The sequence below is a fragment of the Neopelma chrysocephalum genome, unplaced genomic scaffold (assembly GCF_003984885.1).
Source record: "Neopelma chrysocephalum unplaced genomic scaffold, ASM398488v2 Primary Assembly neopelma1_22b, whole genome shotgun sequence".
NCBI lineage: Eukaryota > Metazoa > Chordata > Aves > Passeriformes > Pipridae > Neopelma > Neopelma chrysocephalum.
The window spans coordinates 10,390,460-10,415,080 of NW_020897690.1; the positions used below are offsets into that span (position 1 = coordinate 10,390,460).

At 38.5% G+C, this 24,621-nt stretch overlaps 1 protein-coding gene across 2 annotated transcripts; it reads right to left on the minus strand.

Annotated features, from left to right (window-relative positions):
* Window positions 1-1,711: 1,711 nt before the first annotated feature.
* On the minus strand, window positions 1,712-24,264 carry SLC6A19 (solute carrier family 6 member 19). 2 transcript variants are annotated; one of them, XM_027679783.1, is made up of 12 exons: window positions 24,187-24,264; window positions 15,188-15,328; window positions 13,569-13,706; window positions 12,464-12,645; window positions 11,611-11,721; window positions 10,735-10,847; window positions 8,312-8,440; window positions 7,384-7,540; window positions 6,606-6,810; window positions 5,832-5,991; window positions 3,529-3,691; window positions 1,712-2,392 (listed from the first exon to the last, which is right to left on the minus strand). In XM_027679783.1, the coding sequence occupies exons 2-12, from the start codon at window positions 15,318-15,320 to the stop codon at window positions 2,186-2,188; spliced, it is 1,698 nt and encodes a 565-aa protein (XP_027535584.1). In that variant the 5' UTR covers window positions 15,321-15,328; window positions 24,187-24,264; the 3' UTR covers window positions 1,712-2,185. The 2 variants fall into 2 exon arrangements, with proteins under 2 accessions (XP_027535584.1, XP_027535575.1); XM_027679774.1 differs by lacking the exon at window positions 24,187-24,264 and adding an exon at window positions 23,508-23,799.
* Window positions 24,265-24,621: the final 357 nt, after the last annotated feature.

Consider the following 24,621-nt stretch of genomic DNA (forward strand, 5'->3'; position numbering starts at 1 on the left):
TGAATCCCCAGTGACTATTTTTATTGTTCATTAAATAGTTACTGATGAATGCAAGAGCTGAATACTTTTCTTCAGTTGAAAGTATGCGAGAATATTTTTCTGTTTTCTTTCAGTTATACCAAGATTTTGCTAGTTTGCAAGCTGAATTAGTTCATTCCACACTAAACAGAGCAGCCAGTCTGCTTGCTTTGTTCAGTAAATCAACACTTTGTGGCTGGATTACCCTCTTGAAATGGGAAGAGTATCTAAGTGAAGGTGAATTGTTTTCTCCAAAATAAAAGCCCTGCTCTGGAGCTAAGCACACAAATATGGTCAGGTTGCAGATCATGCAACCAGAAGCCAGTTTCAGATCTAGGCTACACGAATCTTCCCAGGCTGGTACAGCTCATTCTGCTTGCAGCTCTGCAAATATCCAGATCCATAGATGGAGCAACTCAACTTGCCAGTCTCTTATCATGATTGTCTCACAGGCCACACGAGTCCGTGCATGCAGTGAGGCTTGGCAGCACTTACACAGCATCAGTGCTGCCATGGCACCCACCACCATTGCCCCGGCCGCTGCTGTGCTTCCAGTCAGGAATGTGCCTCATGCTGTACTTGGGCCCTTTTAGCAAAATGCTGAATTCCACACCTGCCACCTGCAGCCAGACACTTCAAAGTCAGTTTTATCCGTTTGTGGTGGCTGATCTTTTTATCAGCAGAAAAATTTGACAAAAAATGTTTTTCCCATTAAAGAATAACATCTTTAAATAGTTTAAATAATTACTCACATTCGAGTAACTAAAAAAATGGAAATTGGAGTGGAAATTATTTTGATCATTCAAATTCTCTGGAACAGGTTGTCCAGAGAAGTTGTGGATGCCCCATTCCTTTAACTGTTCAAGGCCAGGCTGGAGAGGGTTTGGAGCAACCTGGTCTAGTGGAAGGTGTACCTGCCTGTGGCAGAGGAGTGATGATCTTTAAGGTCTCTTCCAAACCAAACCATTGATTGTATGATTCCATGAAGTACACATGCAATGCCTCTTACTTTACTCTCTATTTAGAACAGATATACTACTCTAAAGATACATTCTATAGTAAATATACCTGAAGTATACCTATTTCTTGTAAGAGAGTGTTTCAATTATAATCAGTGTCAGGGTGTAAATTGGATCAATTCTTGTTTTAAAAGGTGGGTATAGGGATTGCTGCAAGGTAATACAGATGTGTTGCCCATGTACATGGACAGTTGGATGAAAAGGACCACCTGTGCAGTGGGGACATGTACACTGTCTGCTTCTGGCACTCAGCCCAGGTGCTCAACAGTGCCCTTTTCTCTCTCAGGTGGCCATATGAGGAATGGGACTTCTCACTGAGCTCCTCTGAGTCATATGGAAGTTAGAAGCTTGAAATAGTTGTAAGATAAGTGTGCCTCTGTGTGTGTGTTTTTGTGTGTACATGAACCAGAACCACCCACCTTGATTGTGATAGATGAGGGCAAGAACCTTTGCACCATTTGGGTGCCTTGGCTCTCCCATCAGCCTGGACCTCCCAGGCAAGTGGTGCACCCCTTGCTCAGGGATGCCAGAAAAGGTAGATTTTGCTGTTTCCTGAACTGCTGCTGCCCCATTGCAAGTTTACCTCTGTTGTCATCAGCAGAAGCATCACTATCTGCCGGGAACTTGACAGTAATTTATAAAATACATAGAATTCTAAATAAATCAAGCTGTCATTCTCATACTTAGAAATGTTTTTATTAAATATTTTAAACTTCTGTATGAGACAAATAATATTGGTGGCTTTGTGCAACACAGTGACGTAAAATAAAAACAATTTAATGTGCAAGAGAATACAGTATTAAGTTACCCCTCATATTAGCCACTGACCAGAATGACTGCACATGGAAGAGTCACTTAGAGCATTTCAAGCACAGTGCTTCCCCAAGCAGAGGGTATGAAAGCCCGTTTCAAACAATCTGGCTTCAAAACCAGAAGGAGGACAAATTATTTGGCCTGGTGACCCAATCACTTGCAAATGTCACCATTTGCTTCCAGGACATCAACTCTTCACAGTGCATTGCATTGCTAAGTAAATGTTTACCTGGAAACAACGCAGTTACCCTTTTATGAAAACTTCCGATTCTTAAAATTTTTTTTTTTTACTTTCCTCACTGTCAGAGCTTCTTTCCACATTTTAAAAAGTGGATTTATGATGAATACTTCAAGTTTCCATTAATGGAAGTCTCAGATGTAGCAATAAGGCCTGTACGGTCATTTTTTTTGTCACAGTGATTTCTGATGGCTTTGTAGATGGCAAAAGTAGGGATGGCCAAACTAGGCACTCCGGCAAGGGTCACAATAACAGCATACACCCAAGGGGGGTATTCAAGCTTCTTCATTTTGGGGAACTCCTCCTGAAAGAGCAAACAATCAAGTTGTAGAAAGTTGTGAGGAGTAAATACCTGGGACACATTCAGTAATTCACATTCAATAATTCAATGGAACAACAACGTAATTGGAACAGTAGCTGGCCACAATGGCGCAACAATTTGCCAATTCCACAGCAGCTTTCAGGTCAAGGGTTTCCAGTCTCAGCTGTTTTGGAATTATTTCTACCTAAAATTGATGAAAAGAAGATGGCATGAAGGAAGCAAGTTTGATGGTCAAACAGCCTTTGGGTGGGAAGGCTGAAATCAAAGGGTGAGGGAGAGCTGAAACATTATTAAGAAGGAAGTGAGGTTGTCAAGGAGGAGAGACAAAAGCATTCCCATTTCCCCATCTTCCTTTCTCTCCCTTTCTGTGTCTGCCCTAAGAAAATTAAAATTATCTTTACAAATTAAGTGTGCGGCATGACTGTTTCTGTTTTGAAGATGGTGACTGGTATAAGGTCATAGAACAGAAAGCAGAGCTAGACAGGTAGAGAAGAGATGGGTTGACAGAGAAAATGATGAGACTCACATTTTTTTCTGATACTCCTTTCTCTGTACCACATACAGCTCTTGGTTTTGCAAGGGGAGGAAAGGAAAAGTAGGTAACTTATTGCTGCAATCGTAAGTTAAATCAAACCAAAACATTTGGAAGAGGAAAGGAGATATCTGGATATTAATATTAATATTAATTTCTTCTGTCAGTGATGAGTAACCAGCACTACTGCTGTTCTGTAGTAAATGCAAGCAGAAAGAAGTGCAATATCAAAATGGTTTCAAAGATTTGGTCCTTTGTCAACATTGAAAGGCTGTGACATTTCCAGATCTTCTATAATCCCTACTGGGGAACTGATATCTGTTTCAGACCTGCATGAAAACTGGACTAGTGTTTTGGTTTTATCCACTTCAGAAAAGCTATTCAGGTATCACTATATAACAGTTGTAGGCATTACAGCTGAATTTAGGACTTATTTTTCTGAGTGTTATTTTTTAATATTACTTTTTCTCATAGTATGTTTCAATTCGAAAACTGTTTCAGGTGGGAGATGAATATATCTGACCATGACTTTTACATTAAAGAAGGATACATAATTATTAAAAACTATTTTGGTTTGTATACTTACATAATTAGGGTCCCAAATGCTGTAAAACAGTTCTTTGCTGACATTCACCACAAGATAAAAGATGAAGATAACTAACATAATGAGAGGACTAATTAGTCTCCAGGTAATCTGCCAGAAAATATTGGGCTTGTGTCCAATCATGAACTCAATATCCCTGTTAAACCTAGAAACAAAACCAGGAAGTTCAGGACTGTAAAAACTGGTGAGGATCAAAGAGTGCCATAAACAGAAAAGTCCAAACTACCCCTAAATGTGCTTCCCAGGACTTTGCTAATGTCAATGTGAAACTGGAATTGTCAACAACATCAGGAGTTAAATCTGAGTAGTTCAATCTAAGCACATATAATTACAAGTCAGGAAAATTATTTTTGGAAATGTACTATCTTCTAGACTTTTCCTAAAACATATTGTTGCATTGCTTCATGACTTCTTGGTAAGAGTCTCGTTGCTGTATAAATTAAAGGAATGACACAATACTAAAAAAGAACAAAAGCAAATTGCAGTAATTTTACTAATTAGATTTTGTGCATAATATTAGTTTAATCTTGATTTCTACCAGTTTTCTCAGGTTGACTACTGAAACAATATTTAACTTCCCACATTATTAAGAACACCTAAAAATGTATTATTTGGACTATTCATAGAATGTGCAGCGGACAATGGGGAAAAAATATTTCTACAAGAAGAAACAATCCCAGCATTGAGAGTGATACTGTCTGCATCAATCCTGCACCAACTTATGACTTCTCCATATGATGCAACACCTTGTGCACACACTTCGGAAGTTTGGGGTTCTATTCTTAGTCCTCTTGTCTGGCTTTCCTGTGTATCTTGTGGGGATAAGCCTGAGGGGACTATTCAGTTGGTCCTTCAGCCATGAACAACACACTGAATTCAGCAAAGCCTCAAACAAATTTGTTTCATCTTTTCATTCCTAACTTCTTAGATCTAGGTGTCCTAAAATGATATGGAGCCCTACATCCCAACTTCAGGGCATGTCCATGTGTAGTTCCTGTGAGTGTCATGGATAACACACATGTTATCCTTCAAGCAAGAGATCTATCTTTTTACCAATGACCCTTTCTCGGAAAAAGGTCACAGAAACTCATCTGGAGCACTTCTGGGCAGCTCCAATAAGCTCTGTTCTCAAAGAGGGCTACAGTGATGTGTACTGGCCAGGAACATTAAAGCTTGGTGCAAAGCTTTGTTCTGAATGAACCCCCACCCCTTTTTAAATTCAGCCCACGTTTGTGTCCTGGGAATAGTTTTAATTTTACTTTGTAAAGTGTTCTGAGATCTTAAAGGTAAGGAAAAGTGGTCAACACAGACTCTTCTGTCCTTAACAAATTAAAATAAGCCTTCTTTCTCAAGGATACTCTGTCTAATTTATCTAAGCTGATTCATGCCAACTCGGGTAATATAAATCTTTAAGTATGGGAAGATTGGCCACAAGGGCATTCACCCCATTGCCAGGAGCAGCAGAGGAGGTACCTAGCACAGGTTCAAGCAAATCCTAAGGGTGATTGAATTCCCTGTGCTCTTTTTCATATTTCTTACATATTAATTATAAACATAAAGATGCTGAAATTTGATTTATTACATCTCTAGAAAGTTGAGAGGATAATTACTCACTGCTACAACTGATAAAGTCCTGAGTCTATCAGCTAAGAATGTATCTCAGTAGCCTTGGATTTGCATCCTGCTATAAAAGAGTATCTGCAGCCTGCCTGGAGATACCTGCGTTGGACAGTATCATTTAGCATTCACTGTAAATACTCCTAGGACATACCTCTGTTTTAAACTTTGAGCTGAGTGCACTTGTACTTTGTTTCTGCTAACTAAATATTTAATATAATTATCCTGAAGAAGAGTTATTGTAAATATCGCCATATTTAAAATGTAAGTAAGCTACAGTGGCTATTATGTAACTTGCAAATACCTACATTCTGATGCCTACTTTAAATATAAATTATTTGCACTCATATTATTACACTCTAGGGCACTTATTAATGCCTAATATTTTCTTACAATATCTTAGTCATGTGTTTATTTGAGCTGGTTGTTAAAGAGCATTATTTATTGTAACGTATTAATAAAGTGGAGAAGTTTCTGGTACAAATTCCTAATAAATATTTTTTCTTTTTGCTGAGAATTATTTAACAAAACTAAAACATATAAGAAAGTCTAAACTACAGTTGCATCATCTCAGTGATTTCTATAACAGAAATGCTATGCACGGAGATGTAGCAAGATTGTAGTTATGCAACTAATCCCTTTATACACTGCTATCTAATATTTCATACCTGTCAATTCCATAAATGTAGACGACTGCAAACATCTCACAAAATGCAATTATCAGCAAGGGAATAGAGCCAGCATAACCATCAAATAGAGTCAGCCAGTAATTACCAGAATTCAGCACAAAAATAAAAGCTATCAAATAACACACCAAACAAATGAGACCTGTGGGAAAAAAACAAAACAAACAACAACAACAGGACACTTAGGCAAAGAAAGCAAAAGCAAAAATAAAATAATAATAACAACAACAACAACAACAATAATAATGTATTTTCCCAGTAACTATAAAGCTTAATAAGTAATTCTTGCAGCCTGAAGGTCACCACTTTATTTTTTCATGGCACTCTGAGAAGGCCTGCTTCTATGCAGGTAAAACGGCAAAACTGTGCTGACATTGCACAGGTGGGAGATGCTGCAAACAGAAGGGGAGAAAGCTGAGGAGGGACAACAGGTCTTCTTCCTCCTACTTGGTGGGACACTGTTGCTCTGAGAGAAAACCTGCCTGGGTGAAGGACTTGGGTCCTCCAGCTTCCCAATGGAGGAGATGGACAGTCATCATGAGCAAGCTGATGGGCAAGCCAAAGGGTGAACAGCTGCCTGGAGGCTCAAAAAGAACCTCTCAGGAGCTGCCCCACTGGGGGACATGAGAAAGTCTTCAGTAGGTTATCTGGATGTCTTAGGACCATTCTAGATCAGAAAGTAGATGGGTGGTGGGTTGCTTTTTCAGCATAAAAGCTGTTCCCTGGGGAAGTCACTTGTCTCTAAAAGGCACTTACCAGTAACAACTTCCTTAGGCACTCTGGAGGGTATAATCTTAAGATCTTGTAAAGGTACAAGCACACCTTCCATATTTCCAAACATAGATGACAAACCCAAGCAGAAAAGCATGATGAAGAAGAGAATGGACCACAAAGGTGAGACGGGCATTTTGGTGATAGCTTCAGTGAAGACAATAAAGGCTAAGCCAGTTCCTTCAGCTCCCTGTGGAAGATTGAAGCTCCTTAATGTCATGCAGCACTTAAATTTTTATTGGCATTCACTAGACTTGGTGTATGCTACACATACCATAGTACTTATGCTTTTTGTTTCCACAAAGACCTCCTAATGCAGGGATATATTTACTGTAATATAATACAAAATCTATTTAATATTCTTTTTCATGGAATTTCATGGACATCTATTTTCATTTGTAACTCACCACCTTTTTAACCTCTCTCTGGGTGTCTCTTCCCCAGTCATCTTGTACCACCATGGCTGCAAACAGCTAGTTTCAGAAAAAGACCTGCTGCTATTTTGCTACCTGAGGCCAGCCTAAAACACTGTGACAGACCACCAATACTTTTCAGGGGAATTAAATAGTTTATCTCTTCACAAGAAAAATAGGCAAACAAAAGTAATTCTTCAGTCCAAGAGCATTCCAAGCCAACTGCAATTCATCAGTGGAAATATAAAAAAAACCAATAATCTCAGAGGAAAAAACATTTTGCAATTAAATAATTACTATGCATTCGTACCATAGCTAAGGTATCAATATGAGTTTGGTGTTAAACTTACATCATTCAGGAAAGTTTCCAGATCACAGGTTTCAAACTTCAGGCTTGCAAAAGTTGCCGGGTCAGTCATGTTACACAGCTGCTGTATTTGTTCAAAGTTATCTTGGGTTACATTACCTTCCGGCAAATCAAATGCATTCATCAGAGTAAGAATATTTCTGAAAAAGTGAAATGCAAGTAATTTGAAATTATTTATTTTTAAGCATCCTCAGGATTCATTTTCATCATCAAGCAAGTTACTAAGAGCACATTATCAAGGTCGGATTTTGAAATTCCAGTAGATGTGCATGTGTAAGTCTTTCTTTCTTCTTCCAAGGTAAGTCTGATGCTGTCTTTCATGGTAGAGATGATCACTAAATGGATGGACGCTCTAGGAACCTGTGCAGAAATTAGGTGTCTATCTTTACATTGCAGACTGGGCACCAGTTCCCAGACTGGGAAGCTTCTGGGAATGTCTAAGTTGTCCGCAGTTATGAATAATGCACTTTTGCAGTTGAATGTGGAGGAACTAGACTGGAACCCACATAGTCTTACAGTTCCGGTTAGAAAAGAGTCTGGTTGCCCTGGTAAAATGAGGTAATTCTGATGAGATCTACGCATTTAAGCTTTCCAGAGGAAACCTAAATACAGAGCTGACATAGGCCCCAGGGAATATTTCATTCATGCCATATGTCAGCATGGGGAATAATGTCAATTATGGTTCCTTATGCAACATTTAAGTAGAAGATCAGGTGGCTCAAACAATTATCACTTTCCAAGGGATTTATTCCATGATTCAATTTTTTTTAAGTAATGAGTAGTTCCAATACCATGTGGGTCAAGCCCTGCAATTATTCAGAAATGATAAATCCATTATCATCAGGCAAACAGAGCTGCCTCAGCCAAAAAAACACCTGCATATTCTGTAGGGGCTTTTTCTAGTAACTTACCTGTCAAAACAGTCATCATATCTTTCTGTGGCTCTGAATCCAATGATGGAGTATATGACAGTTGCTGCATAGATGGAAGTGAAACCGTTGATCACTGAGACAATCACAGCATCTTTCTCACAGTTATTGCTGCAATTCAAAGAAAAAAACCCAATGGATTTCAAACACATTCCCAAAACAAATACTAAAACTGGCTACTAAGACTAAGAAAAGAGTAGCCTACAGATGCATAGGTACATCAGTGTACCTTCTAAGAGCAGACAAGTACTGCCGTTAAAGATAGCTTAAGTAAATTAAAACTTGGTGTCTTAAACAATTTAATACCTATGGCTTTGATTTGTTTTGGCGGTTTTTTACTCTTCAAATAATCCTATTCATAAGGAATAACTGCCTGAGTTGTTTTCATATCTGAGTCACGGGAAGTAAAGTATTAGGGGCAAAAGAATATGCCTCCTCCTTTTCAAACTTGGCATGCATGTGTGCAGACACACATTGCCATGGGCTATATCTACATTGCTAGTGTATTCTGCTGCAAGGTGAAAGACTTGGATTTGAATTAGATAGCCAAAAATGAAAAGTGAATGAAAGTTTCCATAGCACTTAGGTATGGTGAAATTGCAGTAGACAAGAGCACTTGGGACAGTATTGTTTGACTGTTGAACAAAAGATGGTTCAAAATATCCTGAAGCTTTGGAAACACAGTGGAACTATATGCTGATAAGGTTGGACAGAAAAGCTGTTTGTAGAAACTTCTCTGCTGCAGGCACTTCTTGCCAGCATGTCTGTGCTAAGCCAGAAAAATTGCAGAGCCAGAAACAGACTTTCATCTGAGGGACAAGATAAAACATCAACATTAAGTTAGTTTACGGTTTTATGAGAAGACTGTAAAACTGCACATACTTTATTTCTTCTGGGCAGAAGAGGACTATTGAAATTAACTTGATGTTGTCTTATTTCATTTTCTGAACACCTGCAAGGGGAGAGGACAAGCCTGTCCAGCCAAGACCTGTCACACTGTGTCCTTTACCCATTTATAGCATTGTAAATAGGTTTTTATCGGGTGTAGGGCATTGAATGAAAATTTCCTGCTGTACTCTCATGTCTGTTTTTGAATTGTAACATGAGATTCTCAATGACAGGCTTGATAAAGCATTTCTTCCTTTTAGAGAAAATAAGACGCTCAAGCTCCTTCTCATTATGAATTAGTGAATCCTTGATGGCATCGAAACCTTTTAGTATTTTCTGAGACTTTTATACTCCCAAACCATCCACGGGCAGAGTCACTGACACCTGGTCCAGCTGGTGCTGGACTGCAAGGGGCCCAACACCATAGTGTAACACTGTGAAATTTGCATGCTTTGGGGTTTTTTCCCCTTACATTTCCTTGGGAGTTTAATGACTTTCTGCAGTCTCCTCCTTAAGTCATGAATGATTGAGCACTGAAGGAGGATGGCCAGGTGCCACAGCCCTGTGTGTTGGAAAAGCAGGAGGACACTTCCTTTGTGCCTTTTTGGAAAGATGAAGAACACTCTCAGTCCTGCTCCCCATGGTTGTGGGACACTGACTTGGACCTGAAGCAGGGCTTCATGCCTCGCACCGAGACTTGTAGGCAACAAAAATTCCAGATGATCTTTTAAAAAACATCTGAAATCAAGAGTGGATAGAGGGAACTACTTTGGTAGCTGAAGTTCTGGTGTGGTGTAATTGAACCCAGGCTGAAACTGAACCACAGATTTCTGAAAGCATGACCAAACCACATATCCAAAACATAATTCAGAGACATTTATCAAAAATATTAAGTTTAGCGAATGTCACACAGTTTGCCTTTCAAGAGGACAGACAGTGCTGAAGGAATGGCAGGCACCAAGAAGCATTGGTGGCTGCTGCAATATTTTGTGAGACAGAGTGTAAAATATAGCACTGCATCATACTTTGCAGGATGGGTCAGTCCCTGGATGATGGGAGTTCACACTACCTGGCCTCACTAATCGTATATAAAGGCACTGAATTTGAATTTCAAAACTAGATATATCTTCTCATCTCAAAGCTAAGGATTTAAACTGTGCTGTGTGAATTGCTTTGAAATGTGTGTACTATCATCCTACTCTGACAGCACTGAGACCAAGGTCGTCACCATGCACTGAGCACTCCCACAGAGGAAACTCCTGCTCATCAGCTGGGGGTGGATAGTCAGTCCCCTTCTTTCTATCCTGCACCACTACATCTTTCTATAGGAAGTCAGCCAGCACTGGGACCTGAACTCATCTCAGGAGAGTTAGGATCAGTCAGAGGAGATACATCTTGCACATCTGAGGGGATGTTGTCCCAGTTCCAAGTAGCATAACAATCGGGCAAAAGTAGAGATGTTTCACTTAGAAGAATGAAATATTCATATAAAATTTGGCTTTTGCCTGGCTACTTACTGAACAGAGTTGTAACTGGAGAATGAAATGAGGCCTCCAAATGCCAGGGAGAAAGAATAAAACACCTGAGCACCCGCATCCAGCCATGTCAGTGGGTTTGCCAGCTCAGTAACCTGAAGAATCAGACATACAGCTTTAAGCATATCCAACATTGCTATTTAAACTGAGTATGAGACATTCAAAACAATCACTAAAACAAGAATATTAACCATGCAAAACTCACTGGTTTTGAAGGATTTCAACAGAGAGGTCAATACTTTTGTCAAACTTACCTTTTTCTTCCAAAAGAAAAACCTATCTGTAGCTTTTATACAAGTATTTTGAAAATTGATTAAAAAATTACTTTGCATAGCTGACAGCTGCCATGCCTGTTTTCAGAAAAGGTGTTTAATATTTAGCACTAATAATGACCATTCAGAGGTCTGCTCATGGAAAATGAAACCCCTTTTAATTTCGTTCAAAAACTGTTGTATGGTTAAACCATTCTCTTTGGTCTTCTGTCCACGCAGCCATTAGATTAGTTCTACTCCCAAATACATGATTTAAGCTTTAATTTTAGACTTGTTCTTAATTAGAATACAGGAAAAGAAATCAAGTTACACAATGGTAACCCAGTTTCTCTGTAATGATCCTTCAATTTTTTATAACAGATTTTGATGGGGGATGGAGAGCGAGAAAGAGAGAGAGAAAATGTCTGTGTATATGTCCACTTGTTCCATCCAATCCAAAGGGTTCACGTCCCAGAATCAAGATTTTCAGGGTGTCTCAGTGATAGTTAAAAAAGCACCAGTGGAGAGAACTAATTTTCACTTGCTTGTTAATTACAGAGAGAACTATATCGTGTTTCACTGACGGGCGAATCACGCAGTGACTTACATTAGGGGTGAAGAGATACACAATTCCATTGGTTGATCCTTTCAACGTCAAGCCACGGATTAGGAAAATGGTAAGCACAACGTATGGAAGAGTTGAAGTTATATACACAGCCTGCACAAAAAGAATGTAAATAAAACACTCAAATAAAACAGAACACTGGAATAAAAAATTGCATTGTAGGGAAGAGAAGAGGGGAGTAAACAAGGTGTGGTGATTAGCAATAAGGGCAAGTTTCAAGTGAGTCACAATTAGCACACTACAGGAATTGTTCAAATGAAACAGTATGTGTGGTATATTTTGATAATAAACATTTTTGCAGCAATAGTGTTCTATTTAAGACAAATTGTCTTTGTTGAAATTCAACACAGATCATTCAAAAGCAGCATAAAAAATAATCGACACCCTGAGACCAGGCTTATGCAAGGATGCAAGGATGGACTCTTAGGGCTTTGCTGGGCAGCAGAACATTGGTCACTCTTTCAAGAAGATAACATTTAGGAGTAGCACAAACCCAAATAAATCTGTATATGTACATTTTGAAGAGAATGGCATAACAAAAAGAGAGCCCCTTGGTCCTGCATTAAAGATTAATATTAATGTTAAGGTGATAATACCTAAAGAATGTTTTACTAGGACCTGTAAGGACAAGGAAAACAAACTGCTTGCATAAATCAATCAGATTTCATTTCATTCATCTTCCTTCTTCAAAAAGCAGTCTCAGTGATGGCACATAAAGTTGTAGATATGCTTTTACTCAAGAAACAGTTTCTACAGTATTATTAGGTCTGTATAAATAAGGAATCACAACAGCATGATTAATATCATCTCATAAAAGACACACAAAATAACTTACCTTTCCTGTTGTTTCAATGCCTCTGATTACGCACACATATAGTACACCCCATGCACATGTCAAACACAGCAAAAGCCACCACTGTAAACTGCCAGAATCCTCAATGGAAGTGGAGATATTTAATGTTTCTCTGTACCAGAAGTAATCTACAGGAGAGCTCTTGGCACACTCTTCTACATAATCTGTAACAACAAAATGGTCATAATTCTGTATGTCTTTTATTTACTTGGAAAAAAGCAAGCTAAACAATAAATATCAGTGATCTAAATTGTACCACCTAATGCCAACTAATTTGTTATTGGCAGATTTCAGATTTTTAGAGGCTGGTTTCATGGTAAAATGAGAGATTCTAAAGAGAATTGTTTAACAGGGATTTTAATAAGGCAGCTTTTCGTCTCCTACACCTCCTTTCCCTCCCATACCTCCTTCAGATCATCAATATTTTGTCTTTCTGTTTTGTGGGACATCCTTTAAGGTCTTGTTAGCTCAAGTTGGATTCTCAGCTCCCTGCAATGTGCTGACCTGTGCAATATTCTGTCCTGGTCTTCCATTAAATGAGGCTTTTCATACTTATTCTGGGAGGAGAGGAGCAAAGTGCTCTGAACAGCTGTTCACTGACCCACCGGAAAAACCTGCTTCATACAGTTTCATGCAGGGCTGACTATGGAAAACCAAGCAGTCTCCATGGAGCATATTGAGAGGTACAGGTGTTTCATATGGATTATGCAACTCCTTTTTTTATTTCCTTTTCAGTATGCTAATGGAGAGCTGTTGGTGAAGAAATGAATGAAACACATTGCCTAAATCTGGAAAATCTGAATGTTTATGTTAGACTTCCACTTTGTGAATATTCTGTGCATGAATACATCTGTCACAATCAACCATGCAGCTTCATAAAAAAGTCAAAGTTTGTCTGAAAGATTAAGAGTTGATCTCATTTTATGCAATGTGAATTTTTACAAAACACAAGTATCAAAATACCACAATGTGCCTGACAGGACTGCCATGCCTTACTGCTGTTTTACAGAAAGAGGTTAAATTAGGGTAATTGTTAGAAACAGAAGTATGTGCTGTGCAACAAAATACAATATTTCATAAAATATACCTGTTCTGTTTTCGTTGAGAGGACAGGTATTCCAAGGCAGGGGCTCTTGGAAGGAGTTGAAGAAATACCACATCACACAGGCAATAATAGTATTATAATATAAACCCACCAGGAAGGATACAAACATTGATGCTATGCCTGAAAAAAATAAAATCAGAATACAATGTAAATTTCAACAGTCTTGTCTTCAACACATATCAAAATATATGGTATAAGCCTCGACCTTTCCCTTCTCCACTCCTCACCCTAATTCTATGGTTTATAGTCTTTCCCCTCTCCTCTTTTTATTTTGGATGTAGATTTAATCACTGTGAATTTGTTACCTAAAGTTTGGACAAATGAGTCCTATGCAAATGTACATCCTAAAACTGCTCTGAGACTGAAGCTGACTCCCACTTAGGACTCAACACTTTGAGCAGACTAACTATCTACAGACACCACGCAGTCCTGTTCACAGTCTTGCCAGCTGATATTGAAGGAGTTTGGGATGCTGAGTACATGTAAAGCTCAGCTGACTTGGCATTTTGCCTAAATGAGACCAGATAGTCTTCTTCTTCCACAATGTCACTGCAGAGTTCAGCAGAGGGGGTGTTGTATAGGATGGATGGCTACCAGGATGAACAGTCTGTGACAAGGTACAGGTATCTCTCCTTCTCCATTTGCTCCCAAGTAATCAGCCTCTGGTGACTTTTCTGGCAGACAGTAAATGCTAATGATTAGCTCCTGAGAACTCTTAGGTTCTAAAGAAACTTGAAAAATTCCAGATGCAATGAATAATTTTCTTTTGTAACTGATTTACAAATGCAGGGGGTGACGAAACAATCCTCACTGTCTGTGTTTCTTCCCTTTCAAGTGTGTGGTTGAGGTTGGCAGGGATCTCTGGTGGTCATATGGTCCAATCCTCTGCTCAAGCAGGGCCGCATAGAGCTGGTTGCCCAGGACCATGTCCAGGCAGATTTCTAATATCTCTGAGGTTGGAGACTCCCCAACATCCCTGGGCAACCTGTGCCAGTGTTTTTGCATTCTCACAATGTTTCCTGAAGGTGGCACCCTCTGTGTTTTCTGTGTAATGAGGTATCTGTAGATTTTCTTATGTTGTGTGCATAATGCTGCTTCTACTACAGTACCATACTCAGAAGTCTGGTACAGATGTGAAGAAGTATTTTCTGCAAAATCCTACTTCTGTGGATTCTGGTACCTCTCAGAATCAAGAAAGTAACATTAGATGGAGCTGAGGTCCACCAGATAAAGATTCAACTATTATTTATCCACAGAACAGTTACAGAATAGTTTTTGGCACGCTTAAAGAATCATCCTAATGGCAAAACCAGCCAATATCAATAACACAGAAAATATCTCTGAGGCCTGAAATTGGTCTGAAATTAAAGACATATTTTAACTGGGCCCATGGTACTTATGAATGTGGACACAAAATTGTCATAATACTTTATCATGATTCGTTTGACTTATCAATGAAGAGTTAGCAAGACAGGAAAAGTAATAGATCCTGGAATCTCTCATGGCATGCCAGAATAAAATCTTGAAGATTTGCTCCATAGATCATAATTTCAGAGATTTGTGCTTTCCTAGGTGGCTTTTTGTATCCTTGTCAGACTTACCAACTCCTTTCAGGGTAGGGTGGATAGAGCTCCATACGCCCACACTGCCTTGCCTCAGCCTTTGACCAATGGCAAACTCAAGATGAAGCAGGGGGATACCCTCCAAGACTAGCAAAATCAGGAAAGGGATCATGAAGGCTCCTGGAATGGATAAGAAAAGTAATGATTCTGATCAGTGAAGTGCTACAACAAAATAGAAACATCAGGTTTGTGAGATGTTGACATAGTAAGTGAGTTATAAGCATCATTGTGGAAACCCTTCTCTGTTTTCTGAGCAATGTTTTTGCCTGATTGCCCAAGCAGGGGACTTCATTACATATACGGTTTCAGGTAGGAAGTTTTATTCTTCCCAAAGGACAAACATAAACAGAAATTATATAGTCTCAAGGTTAAACTTTGAAAAAGCCAACTATGTATTGCAAGTGGAGGAAAGGTAATTACTTTCCTGGAATGACTTCCCTTTTTTTTTCCTGCAAAAGATGGTTTTATAGTTGTGAATCATGAAAAGTATATGAAATAGTTAAATGAACTAAACAATGTATCTCAAAATATTAGGCAGGAGCCCAGGGCTGTCTGCATAAAACAATAATTAAGTTCTTGGCATCTGTGTGCAATTGCCTTTATGTTTGATTAGAAGAGATCTAAGTACAGGGTTCAAACATTGTTGATTATGAGAAAGCTGGTTAGTATAGGACAAGTATTCTAAATAACTTTTTCCTGAGCAAGGAAAAAGCAGAGACAACCTACTGGACTACCAAAGTGCAGAATCAAATGCTTGAATATAGCTATTAATAGAACTATGTATTGCATATGTATTATATATAGCTAATAATAGAATTATGGTTACCTGTCATTGCAAAATGTCTTTAACTTGCCAATCTAAAAGGGAGTAAAAAATCTGAATGCATTAAAGAAATTGCAGACCAGTGTGTAAATGGTTCAGGTCTGGGAATTTGCTGAGTTCTTCCTCATGTATGCAATGAAAATCAGGGAGCAATTTAAAAGGAAATTTGGACTATGAAAACCATGCCAGAAGCTGAAATTTACTTCCTGATGATTCCAGTGTAGCAAGAAAGCTGGGAAGCTGTTAGCACACAGCACAACTTTTTCACTTTTTTCCATTCCTATTTTTATGTCTGTGCAAGGACCGTCATGGAGTCCCTTCATCTGACTGCTCTGTCATAGATATGTTATGCTTGAAGACTTATTCTATAAAGGTACCTTTGTAAGTATCTTGAGGCCTCAGGAAATGCCCTAAGGCTGACAGAGCACTCTTGGCACGTCCACTGCAGAGGGTAGTTCAATTCTGAGAGTCTTGCAGTGAGTTTTACCCACTGTGCTGTTGACAGGGAGAGTTGTGGTGTAGGGACTGTGCTGTTGCTGAACCTTGCTGTCTTGGAGAATAAGCCATGATGTCTACCCAGATTGCTAGAACTGTGTGAGTGGAGGTGTACTTTGCAGTTAAGGTTTGCAAGAAAGTCTCGAGCGTGGAAAAAATGAAGCCCAAATCACAGTATCAATCTGCCTGCTCTCTACGGAAAGCAAAAAGTTCAGACTACCTTTGAACTCTTTCTAATATTGCATTGGAGATGGCCTGATTTTCTCCCCCATCTGCTAACAGAGATAGCAGCTATCAAAACATATTTTCTTTGAAAGGTATGATAAGAAACAAGTGGTTGTAGCTTGAACAGAATACAAAGGCTGTGTATTTCCTTACTCAGCAAGATCTTTCACTAGGGAGATAATTTCTAATCAAGTCCTTAAGTGATCTTACTGTGACCTAATTAAAAAAAAAAGTGACATCTCTCCATGAAGAGCATGTTAGCAGAACTGACTGAAAATCCATTCTTAATTTTCAAGAGATTATCTGAAATTACTGGAAGTTGTTTCAAAGGGTGACGAGGACTTATCCTCAGTGCAAATAAGGAGTATTTGGATAAGGTAGCTGTACAGATCCATCTTCTGGACTTAACTCTTACTATTGCCAAAGAAGGGCTTCACCAGAGAGAAGTGAAATTGTAGTATGGCAGAGACCTATATGGCATCCAAAAGGGCAGGTAAAAGAAAAAGATCCAGATGAAGTAGTCATACAAACTCTTTAGGGAGTCTTTTAGAGAGAGAATGTTCTGGAACTTAAAAATGCTGGTATAAACACAATGATCATGTCCTTCTCTCATGTTACCCTCAGGAGAGCTCCTGGTCAGAGTGTGACAGGAAGGAAACTGTGTACCAGCCTGACATGGGGTTGGAGAACATGATGTATTTATGGCTGCTTGCAGCTGCTCCATTCTGTGTATGGAGGTTGTCCTACCAACCCTCCCATGTAGGAAAGAAGCCATCAGGATTTAAAGGGATGAAACACAACAGTGAGGGGGCACTCATTGCATACCCTGCAAAAATCCTGATTTCTATGAAAGCAAGAATAAAACAGTTAGGAGAAGTATTATTCACAGAAAGAGGGTACAGTATTAGTAGAGAACGAACTATTTGAAGCCAAACCTACATTCACTGCTTATCTAACCAGATGAAGAGGGGCCCTTAGGTGCATAGCGGAGCATGTTTCAGCACAGCTAAGCTAGTCCAGAGACACAAAACGGGACAAACCTTTAGAAACTGAAAGGACAGAGAGAATCAGTTCCTCACAGTGACTGAGTCTGACACAGTTTCAATGAGTCCCAGAACCTCTGCCAACACTGGGTAAGACCTTTGCATTGTCAACAATGGTGCCAGGGCACAGGCAGATGAAGAGTCTATCACCATTTCTGGCATAGCTGCCTTTCAGCCTCCAGTCAACAAAGCAAGGAGAGAGGGCTGCCCTGTTACATCTGACATTAGTAGCTCCTGCTGTCTATAATTTTGTAGAAGTCCCTGGAGTGGTGGGAAGAGAGAGGGAAGAATCTTATTTTGGAAGTGATCTTAGTCCCTCAAAAACTGGAATATGCCTTATATGTTTCACAGATTTGTGACATGAAAATACGTAAGTCAGAAAGACACGAGTCAGAAACTGATTGCTTTAGAACTGACACCATTTGTAACAATATCTGAGGTAAGACCACAGTGCTAAATTTGAATTTGAAACGAGGGCAGTTCAGTTTCCTCAAAACTAGGGTGGATCACCATAATTCATTCTTTCTGGCATTACAAAACAGTCACTTTTCTCCAAGGTGAAACAGTACCAGCCTGAGGCTCCTAGATATATCATGCAGCTGCTCCACATTAATGCAAGGCTTTTGTTCTTGCAAGGGCCATGAAAAGGGAATGTAGCTGAGATGTGAAAAGTGGGGAAGAAAACAAATAGAATACTGTTCTTCTTGGAGGTGACATCTACATAATCCTTTTCCTGAAGTGGCAGACTGACACAGAAGAAAGACAGGAATAGTCAGCAAAGTTTAACAAACATCTCTGCAAATAACAATTCATAATGAGTTCCTCAATCTGACTAACAAAAAGTATGTCCCAAGTCAGTTATTCTTCTGGCTTTCCTCTAAAACCTTTTCAGTTAGTCTATATTTTTACAGTAATAGCTAGTTTTTAATGCATGCAAGATGAACTACACTGATTTTAAAAACTGATAAACTTTTAGTAAGAAGGGGGGGGTTGTTGCTAAATGACATGCTTTATAGAAGGCTGAGCATATTATGTCTGTACAGCTACCTTTGGCAAGTGGCTTCAATAAAAAATGTCTTTTCTAGTTCATCAGTGATTGGTCATTCAACCTAATGTGTGGCATGTGCCACAAAGGGCTCAGCATTTTGAGTAGCATTTTATGTATTCAAAACTGCTGATTTTGACTAGCAAACATTGAAAATGTCAATGAAAGACAAGTAAGTAACTATCATTGCTTGAATTCCATAGGAGTAGAAAGCAAAAAGTGCAATTGGTTGATTTCATTATAATAGTGGCCACTTGATACCACATTATTGTTTTTATCAGACTTTATTGAAGTACCCCAAAAATTTAGACTTTTCAATAATGATTGTTTCAAAAAGTCCGGTGTAGACAACATCAAGAAGATACCTCGAGGAGCAGGTGGGTCTCTGTCCACCCCTTTTGTTATCACAGACATGAAGTACATGGTGTGCGTATAGACCTGCAGTGCAGAAACCATATCCATATGCAAACAGATACAACAAAAGCATTTCTGGCTTGAACCATGTATATTATGGTAGCTCTGACAAGGTAAAAATCCATAGTGTGCCATGTCAGAACTGGATGAATTACTAAAACTACTGGTATTTAGCTGTAGGAATATCATTATATTTTCAAGAGAAATAAAATGACAGTTCTCAATTATATATGACATTTTTTCCCTTTCGTGGCTTCTTCTCTTTCTAGGGTTCAATTCTAACAGCCAGCTAAGAAATCCATCTCTGCTGTGTTTTCCCTTTCTCTCAGTTTCTCCCCAATCTTTCCAAAGGAAGTTGTAATGGAAAAAAAATAATAATAATTTGACTCTGTAAAGCTGCTTTATCGCATCATAGAATCACTAAGGTTGGAAAAGACCTCTAAGATCATCAAATTTGGCAATAACCACAGTGTTCACCACTAAACCATGTCCCCAGGTGCCACATCCACATGACTTTAGAACACTTCCAGGTTCATATGAGACACAAAAAAATAAACCAATACTTTTGAAGCTGTCACAGTGTTATGAACCTAACAAATAAACAAATGATCTGAAAATAGATGCTGCATAGATGTATATAAATAATAATTAATATTTCAGTCTAAAAACCTTATAGTTGAGATATTAGATTTTCATCCTATTTCAGTACTGTATTTCAGAACACATAATATTTGGTTTGAACATCCATATAGCTATTACCCTCTCTTTAATCTAAGAGCTTCTAATGTGAAATTGAAAAAACTATTATTGCTTGCACATAATTCCTCATGAAGGGAAGGCAGGCAGACTTCAGACAGAGATGTTTTACTATATTATCATATTCTTAGACTTCAACTGTAGTGACGGTACCAGTGAGGGACTGCTAATGTCATTACTGTCACTTCATTCAGTGTGGCACACACAGAGATGAGAAAGCTCTCCATCATGCAGAAGCAAGGTTTCCATATGCAAGCTGTAGACTTAGAGACATTTTTTTTAAAAATCAATGATTTAAACATTAAATATGCATCTTCTTTTATATTATGGTCATAAGGGATGAAACAAAAACGCTCAACAGCTGATTAAATGACATGTTGCTCAATAAAGATTAAACAAAAGCTATGTGCAATGTCAGAGACAGCTATTAAATGAAAGGAAATTTCAATCTCATTAAGCTGGTAAAAGCACTGAGGCAAACACCATACATTTTACATTGTGTGCATATCGAACTCTAGTTCTCCTTAGGTAATGACATATTTGACAACTTTCAAGCCATTAAAGGATAAAATGTGCTTTGCTCTACTAAATTTCACTGGGGTAAATATTCCATTTAAAAAAAACAAACTCAAAATCTATGACAACAAAAGTAAGTAAATTATGTAAACACCATTTCTTTTTGTATATTTGGGTATCACAGTGTTAAAACACTATCACAGTATTGTGTTTAGGAAGAAGCAGCTCTTAAATGATTCCAGATTCAAGTTCAAACATCTGAAAATAAGAGTTACTTATAACCTCAGTGCTCCTAACTATCTTCACTACAGATAATTTTCAGGGAAAAAAAATCCACCTTCTTTGAAGTTCAAGTGCCACAAGGGTAAATTTTATACTTCACTGTGGTTCAATTATGTTTCATAAGGTATATAAAATTTGCAAACACCAGTTCACAAAGTGGACATCCAGCCTCATTTGGGAGTGTCCTTGGCTGAAATACTATCTACATCATTGCTACCAGACCTCACCCATGCTAAATGATCCAAGTGTTCATCCATATAACTCATATTCAAAAAGAAAGAAGATAGCAAAGCAAATCCTTAGAAATTAGAAACAATTTTCAGGAGATAGTCTTGCAAACTTGATTCAGCATGTACCTAGTATCTGACCATGTGATCACATAGGACTTTTTCTCATCCCCTGCAGATATTTACTGCATGGGAAATAGCTTTTTTTTATTAATCTCTTGATGTACAGCCATAATCCATGATCATGCCAGGAACATAATCCCCATTTCCAGTGACAGAGCAGCAGCAGGGATTCCTGCTGCTCTGCACCCAGGATTCAATGAAAACATATCTTGAAGACACAAAGTGTGAAGTCATACACCAGCCAGGATAAAGGCATTGGACCTGCTGGAGGAAAATGGAGCTTCCACAGTGAACTCATGAGTGTGGTGTATGCTTTCTAAAGGATAACTTGGAAGAAGGTGCGTAACGTTGCAGTTTCCCCCTACTCTGTTATAGAGGCATATCTGTGCTCCTGAGTGGGCCACACAAATGCAAAGATGAATAAATTATCTTGACCACCATGTTGAGGGGCAAAAACTAAGGTAAAACTTGTATAAAATATCTAGGAAACACGTGTTTCCAACTGGAGTTAGGTGAAGCCAGATAGAGGGAGCACAACAGAGGTAGGATGTCATACACAATGACTTCCACAAGCAGCCAATTCTGGAGTGGTTTTATGGTGTCACGTGTTCAAATTCAAAGCCATCCATCCAAACATCAGCAAGAGTCTTTTTTATTTTTTTCCTGATCAAAGGAAGAAGCTTGAGAACAGACACTGTAATGAGAGAATGACAGTGGTGGCAGGAGTTGGACTTAGACCTACCAGAAGAGTCTGAGATGCACTGTACAGCAGAGAAGGAGAAGGGATTGCACAATAGCTCTCCATCCTCACATATGATGAAATTAAGGAATCCTTTCTAAGAAGTCACAGGAAGGCATTCCTGATAACTCTTGTATATTGATATGAGTCACAGCATTTCGTGCTATGCAGAAGAATTGATAAATAAGGAAGCAATTCTGGCTAGAAGGATACACATACGTGTATTAGCTTTAAGTGCAGACCCAGCTACGTAATTTCTTTGCTATTGCTCCCTTTCAAATTCTGCCTAAAATTTGAGTGAGAGAGTCCCAGGGAAACAAAAAAAACAGGGATAACCGTTGTTAGTGTTCCTGAGAAAGGACAAGCAATAGGATGATGAGAAAGGAAAATTGCTGTCAAAGGACAAATTAAAACAGAGTACTGAAACACACACATAAGCAATTCATAAACCTTCACCGACATCAGTCAGAAAACCATGATCCATACCAAGTTCTTTGCATTTGTTGGATGTTTGCTTTTTAGCTGCATTTCACATGACTAGACCACAAGGGAAAGAAATATCAAAAAGCAGGAAAGTGCCTATAAGTCTACCATGGAAAACAGAGCATCTCCACTTTCTGGAAACTCTAAACTCCAGCCCATGTTAGAAAAATCTTAATGTTAAAAGCATCTCCTCTTGCAACGGAGTCACCTGTCGTTACATGTCCCTGACTTCGTAGGAGCAACTCCCCACAGAACTCTCATTTGTCCCTACTCTAATTAGGAAGAGCAATTTTTAAACAACTCACTTTGTACATTTAATGAAAATTACTTTGAAATACTGTTCCTTAAGCCATTTTTTTCTTTCAAGATCAAACATTACAAGGGAACAAAAGTTTTTTTTATGCACATCCCAAACTGAAATGCAGACAACAACTAGATAGCAGAGAGAAAAGACTAGGAAAATGAGAAATTTATGTTGTCATGTAATATTTAAGCAATGGTTCAGCTCAAAATCATCTTTTAAAACAAACAGCAAAACAGTGAAACAAAATTTTAATATGGTCCTAAGGAGTCCCAGTGAATAACATGTATTTGGATTTTAAATTACTTAGTTACAGCAACTTCTAAAAACATATTCTCAGTGTTAACTACTTTCATGCTGTTACTCCTAGCACAAATAACACCCACATTGACCCTACAGGTGATACACCGATCAGTCCAAACCCAATGAAAACCCTATAATGAAAACATCAGCGGGGATCATGATCAGAATCATAGTGCCAATTAGTTAATTAATATTTTAAAATACACATTCTATATATGTACATAAAGTAACACTGGGTTTAGACTGAGAAAATATACTATGTACATGACAGTGCAAGACTGATTTGTTCAATCCTGTGTCCTGAAGCAAAAAACAGACCCTTCCTTTTCTTCCATCATTAACATGACTTCTGTGGGTGTTCATTACCTGTGAAAGGACCTTTTCCATTGTACAGCCTTCTAGAGAGAACATCACTGTTCTCACAGGAACTGACCAGTTCTAAATATATTCTATTATTGGTTTCCCAAAAGAGAGATTAAACCTGGTTTATACCCGAAGTTACTTAAGATATATTAAAGACATACCTCCTCCGTGGCTCTGACAGAGATATGGGAACCTCCACACATTTCCTAAGCCCACACAAAACCCTATGCACGTCAGCATATACTGAGCCTTGTTATCCCATTTTGGTCTGGAGTCTGCCTCTTGTTTCTCGAGGACCTCAAGTTCAGCATGAGAAGGTATCCTGTCCTCCAGGCCAGGATTGGGCAACTTTAGCTTTACCATATTTTAAATTTCCTGACTGAGAACACTGCCACAGTGAGGAGCAATGAATCAGGCAGCTAATCAGAAACCTGCTCAAAAAGAGACCATCTATTTGCTGTCTTCAGCTATATATAGTGAACCTTTGGCACTAGACTTATAAGTGCAGGCTTGTGGTAAAAAGAAGCGTCAGCAAATCATTCGATTGACCAAGTCAGCTCTGACACTTATTAATGCTTTATCTGTCAAGGTTTTATGGAACAGTCTGTTCATCTAGTAGAAGACATGGATTTCAGCTAATGTAATTCAGGAGATAATTTGGCTATAAACTGTAATCGCCTATAAGGATATATAATACCCCTTGCCACTCCCCTGTTTAAACTCACTGAAATACATATATAGCCCTAGCAAATAAGAAGTAACAAGATGCCACTGGTCTAAGACTAAATATAGAAACTTTATATCATTTTTTATCAGGAAGATAAACTGCTTGTGACTCACCATCACGTTCAGTTTCTCATAGTGATCACTTACAAAATCGTATGTTACATGTTCCTCTGTAACAGACCTGAATGTTCTGACCAAAAGGATGGGAAATGAAAGGGATAATAAAATCTGACCTTTAAAATCACAAGCATAATCTGCTTACACTAACGCCTTTAATCGTTACAGAACAAGGTCTGCAGAACAGAGTGTCTTTTTTATAAATGGTCTCGAAATCAAAGGTCCCTTCACCTTTTAAATGATCGTAGATACACTGGTCCAAAATAAAAAAGAGAGACTGGTTAACAAATATCACAGATACTAGCCACATACTCATTATTTCAGCACAATGATAAAAGAATTGCCATTTGTACCTCAGTGTTATCAAAAGATAAGTACTTGCCACTGAAAACTATACATAAAATCTAACACTATATTTATCATAAGAGTTTT

Excerpts from the sequence above, each read along its gene's own strand:
- SLC6A19 (XM_027679774.1), bottom strand. The coding sequence starts at position 23,709 with ATGGTAAAGCTAAAGTTGCCCAATCCTGGCCTGGAGGACAGGATACCT. Across the intron at positions 11,722-12,463 it reads GCATTGAAACAACAGGAAAG|GCTGTGTATATAACTTCAAC; the intron begins GTAAGTTATTTT and ends CTTTTTGTGCAG. Across the intron at positions 7,541-8,311 it reads TATGATGACTGTTTTGACAG|AAATATTCTTACTCTGATGA; the intron begins GTAAGTTACTAG and ends TCACTTTTTCAG.